At 38.5% G+C, this 5,408-nt stretch overlaps 1 protein-coding gene across 1 annotated transcript; it reads left to right on the forward strand.

Annotated features, from left to right (window-relative positions):
- Positions 1–258: 258 nt before the first annotated feature.
- LOC121586480 (class I histocompatibility antigen, F10 alpha chain-like) lies at positions 259–5,132 on the forward strand. The gene is made up of 6 exons (XM_045226381.1): positions 259–278; positions 2,548–2,823; positions 2,983–3,276; positions 3,432–3,716; positions 3,936–4,055; positions 4,334–5,132. The coding sequence occupies exons 2-6, from the start codon at positions 2,628–2,630 to the stop codon at positions 4,429–4,431; spliced, it is 993 nt and encodes a 330-aa protein (XP_045082316.1). The 5' UTR covers positions 259–278; positions 2,548–2,627; the 3' UTR covers positions 4,432–5,132.
- Positions 5,133–5,408: the final 276 nt, after the last annotated feature.

A 5,408-nucleotide genomic window follows, 5' to 3' on the forward strand; every position in this document is an offset into this window, starting at 1 on the left:
ATATTGCATGAAGTAAGCCTAGCTACAGTTACAGTTTACATGACCAACCAAACTTGTTTGACCTGTTTGACCACGTTCCATGAGGAAAGACTAGAGCTCACCTGGTTGTGAAAGCCAAGGTTCACTGTTGTTACACTGTGCGGCTCACCTGGGACCAGACTTTATTTCGGAGAGGCATATTATTATTATTATTTTCGGGCCATTCATCATTCATGTGTGCGTTCAAAATGTATTTTGTCGTACTTTTGTTCCTTTTGCAAAACCTTCAACGGTGGACAGTGGTAAGAATATTTATTTGTCTGTAATGTTGCTAAAAGTGAAAGTAATATGTTTTTTGGGTAAGTTGCAATATGCCTACGTAAAAAAACAAAAACACATGGAGAAATGATTATTATAGAGGCACATTTTGACGATTGATGTTCAATTATTGTATCATGTGAAAATGTTGTTTTGTTAGGTTATTTATTGTTCTGTTGACACGAAAATGCTTGTGAACTGTCAAAAATAATAATTAGTTACTTAATAACTACAACGTCCCAACATTTTATTTAGTTCTTAAAACTGTATTGATAATTAGGCTACAATGTTTATGTTTTGCTTGTTGCTGCCAAGTTCCATTGACTGTACCTGACTGTACACCTGTGAAAACTATCTCACCTGGCAACAGAAAAGGACAGTTTGATTGGTTGGAAATGCTATGGCGTAGACTAGACTAGTGTCCAATTTCATTAATCCAGGATCATTTTTTTTTTAGGTTGTTCTCTTTCAATAACCATTGTAAGCTAAGTGGTGAACAAAAATGGAATGATTATTAAATACAAATAATATGAAAAAATTTACAGATTGATTAAGATATATTTAATCACCATCATCCCTTCATTTAGAATTCCAATTAATTTGATATTTCTTAAAACAATCGTCATCAATTATTTTGGGCTTTGAAGAAGTATTTACAGTCAGTTCCATAAATATTTGGACATTGACCAAGTTATTATTATTTTTGCTGTCTACCGCAGCATATTGGAGTTTAAATTAAATAATGAAAATGAGCTGAAAGTGCAGACTTACAGCTTTAATTTGAGGGTATTTACATCCAAATCGGGTAAACGGTGTAGGAATTACAGCACTTTTTATATGTGGTCCCCCCCTTTTTAAGGGATCAAAAGTAATTGGACAATTGGCTGCTTAGCTGTTCCATGGCCAGGTGTGTGTTATTCCCTCATTAGTTAATTTACAAGTAAGCAGATTAAAGGTCTAGAGTTGATTTCAAGTGTGGCATTTGCATTTGGAATCTGTTGCTGTTAACCCTCAAAATGAAGTTCAAAGAGCTGCTACTGCCAGTGAAGCAAGCCCTCATTAGGCTGAAAAATCTAACCAAACCCATCAGAGAGATAGCAAAAACATTAGGTGTGGCAAAATCAACTATTTGGTGCATTCTTAAAAAGAAAGAACGCACTGGTGAGCTCAGGAACACCAAAAGGCCCGGAAGACCACGGAAAGCAACTGTGGTGGATGACAATAATTATTTCCCTGGTGAAGAAAAACCCCTTCACAACAGTTGGCCAGATCAAGAACACCCTCCGGTAGGTAGGCGTATCTGTGTCAAAGTCAACAATCAAGAGATGACTTCACCAGAGTAAATACAGCGACGTAAACCATTGGTAAGCCTCAAAAACAGGAAGACCAGATTAGAGTTTGCCAAAAAACATCTAAAAAGCTTGTACAGTTCTGGAACAACATCCTATGGACAGATGAGACATAGATGAACTGGTACCAGAATGATGGGAAGAGAAGAGTATGGAGAAGGGAAGGAACTGCTCATGATCCGAAGCATACCACCTCTGTGGTAGCATGGTGTAGGTAGTGTTATGGCGTGGGCATGTATGGCTGCCAATGGAACTGGTTCCCTTGTATTTATTGATGATGTGACTGCTGACAAAAGCAGGAGGATAAATTCTGAAGTGTTTAAGGCTATATTATCTGCTCTGATTCAGCCAAATGCTTCAAAACTCATTGGACGGCGCTTCACAGTGCAGATGGACAATGACCCGAAGCATACTGCGAAAGTAACCCAATACCTTTTTAAGGCAAAGAAGTGGAATGTTCTGCAATGGCCGAGTCAATCACCTGACCTGAATCCAATTGATCATGCATTTCACTTGATGAAGGCAAAACGCCCCAAGAACAAGCAGGAACTGAAGACAGCTGCAGTAAAGGCCTAGCAGAGCATCACCAGGGAAGAAACCCAATATCTGGTGATGTCTATGAGTTCCAGACTTTAGGCAGTCATTGACTGCAAAGGATTTGCAACCAAGTATTAAAACTAACAATTTAATTTATGATTATGTTAGTTTGTCCATTACTTTTGAGCCCCTAAAATTGGGGGGCTATGTATAAAGCACATCTTGATTGTTTCCTTTCAAATACATTGTGGTGGCGTACAGAGCCAAAATAATGCAAATTGTGTCACTGTCCAAATACTTATGGACTTGACTGTATCTCTACTCAGAAGTCATGACTAACTCATGTTTCACTCTTTGTGACCAGTTGAGAAATGGTCGCTAAATTACATCTACACTGCCCTGTCAAAGCCAGTAGAATTGCCTGGTATCCATGAGTTCACTGCCATGGGTCTGATGAATGACAATCAGATTGACTACTATGACAGTGTGGCAAAGAAGAAGATTCCCAAACAGGACTGGATGAGGGAGAAGCTGCCAGCAGACTACTGGGAAAAAGGCACTCAGTCACGCAAGAGCAAGGAGCAGTGGTTCAAAGTTAACGTCAACATCCTGATGGACCGCATGAAGCACAACAACACTGGTGAGCGACCGTGCATGCATTGGTATCACTCTACATAGCCTAATGTAGATTTTTGACTAAAACTCCAAGATAATTCACAATGAAAAAAAAAGGGGGGGAGACTTGACTATACCATAGGTGAGCCATTCCCTCTCCTATTCTACTTGTTTTCCCTCTCAGATGTCCATATCCTTCAGTGGAAGCATGGCTGTGAGATTGACCGACAGAGTGACGGCACATTGAAATTCATAAAGGGCACTGACCAATACAGCTACGATGGTGACGACTTCCTGGCCTTTGATGATGCCTCTATGCAGTGGGTGGCCCCAGTTGATCAAGCTCTGCCGACTAAGAGGAAGTGGGACGGGGTGCAGATCCTCAACCAGTACACCAAAGGCTACCTGGAGAAGGAGTGTGTGGACTGGCTGTCTAAATTCATGGAATATGAGGAGAAAGATTTCAGTAGGGATGATTGTGAGTACTTACTGTATGAAAGAGGCTAATAAGGACTGACATTTGAATGGTCATCTAAACTTCAAATAGTGTAAATGTGGATTACAGAAAAGGCATATTTGTACCTGTGAGATCAGAAATGAAACACTAATGTTCTCTGTTTATTCACTCTTTAGCCGCTCCAAAGGTATATGCATTTGCTAAAAAGTCCCAAATTGCAGGACATGTCCGACTGACCTGCATGGCCACAGGGTTCTATCCCAAAGATGTGGATATGCATATTAAGAAGAATGGGGTCCAATTGACCAAACATGATGGAGTGCTGTCTACAGAAGTCCTACCCAATGATGATGACACCTACCAGATCAGGATGAGTGTGCAGATCCCAGAAGCTGACACAGCCGGTTATGAATGCTATGTCAACCACAGAGCATTGAAGGAGCCCATTGTGGAAGAATGGGGTAAAGTAGTCCTTATATTTAATATACCGGTACTGCATTTATAAAATAAAAAAAACAGCTATTAGCATGGTTATCAATTGTGGTAAAATCAGACGTTTCTGAGACTGTTAACAGGTCATGAATGCAGATTATTAAAATGTGACAACTGTTTTTCAAGCTCAATGTACAAGATGTTATTGTTAATGCTGAATATGTCCTCTTATCTTGTCTTCCATGCAGATGGAAAATGCTGTGATTGTTCCCAAGAAACAGGTGTTATCATTGGTGCATTTGTTGTGGTGGTCCTCCTGTTGATCTTGGTTGCCTCACCGTTTGTTCTTTGGAAAAGACGCAAAATATGTACGTTTCTCACATTGTGAATGAATTTCATACAGTATGTTATTTTTCTTATTGGTATTGTTCTGTGAGATAAACTAAAGCGATTAAGTAATGTCGCAACCTTTTTTGACATCAGGGCATGACCTTAGTTAATCTCAAGTCAGGAGGTCAAACAAAGTGAAGTATTGTATATTTATGTTTCCTACCCCTGTGTTTCCACTGTGTCTTCCACTGTTTCAGATACTAATTTAATAAAAACCTGTCATATTTGGCGTTAACATTTTGCTCCATTGTTTTAGGGGCTGGTAAAAAAGGAGCTCAACCACCTACTGGGATCCAGTCACCTCTAAATGGCCTCCCAATCTCATCCTCAAAAGTAAAAATATGTTGTTTTTGAGTGTACTATTATGTATCTGAGCACTTAAAGGATTTGGTGCCTCCAGCCATACCACCCTGTATCCAACTAGGCTACTTGCACATGTCCACTGACAGTATAAACCATATATTAACTAACATTCCAACATACTTTTACAAATATCAGCATCATGAGACTACATGGACATGTAATTCTAACTGTACCATTACTATTTATTATTTAGGTGTAATTCTTAGTTATCTAAATGACTGTCACTAGCATTCCTACTGTTAGTGCAGCTATAGCCTTAGTATAAAAAGCAAGCACCATTCCCATGATGACTTTCTCTCTCTATTCTCTCAGCCATTGGGGAGTGAGTGACAACGCATCCAAATCTAGCAAAGAATGTGTGATTCTGTTTTGTTAATCAACAAATACTGTCAATCTGGATGTGTTCATTCCCAAGCATTGACCATTTTGATCAGATCGGTTTGGATATGAATACTTATTAATGAACATTTTGATCTTTTGAATATCATAATAGATTCCTTGTGAGAATAAAATGTGCCAAATTATTTTTCAACAAATTGATTTGTAAATCGCCTATATGTTGGACATTTTAATATATTGGTATTGGAACCTTATTCTATTTCTATTGTAGATTGTTTATTTTAAACTAGAAACCAATCATTTAAATCATTGCACACACATGCACTGAAATGCTTTTAAATATGTTTTTTTTGGGGGGGAAATAAATCACTGCTTTAATAAAATACTACTTTATGAACCAATGTTAACGCCTCAGTAGCCCTTATGTGTTCAACAATGCATGATGCCACATTTGACTGTTCCAATAATTATAGGATCCTTGTTATGCTTTTTAGTCATTATAATAATGAAGGATACCAACGAATAAAGTCAAGATTATGCATATTGCATGAAGTAGGCCTAGCTACAGTTAACACAAGCAACCAAACTAGTTTGACCACGTTCCATGAGGAAAGAGAGGAGTTCACCTG

This window comes from Coregonus clupeaformis, chromosome 17, assembly GCF_020615455.1.
Source record: "Coregonus clupeaformis isolate EN_2021a chromosome 17, ASM2061545v1, whole genome shotgun sequence".
In the NCBI taxonomy this organism is placed as follows: Eukaryota; Metazoa; Chordata; class Actinopteri; order Salmoniformes; family Salmonidae; genus Coregonus; species Coregonus clupeaformis.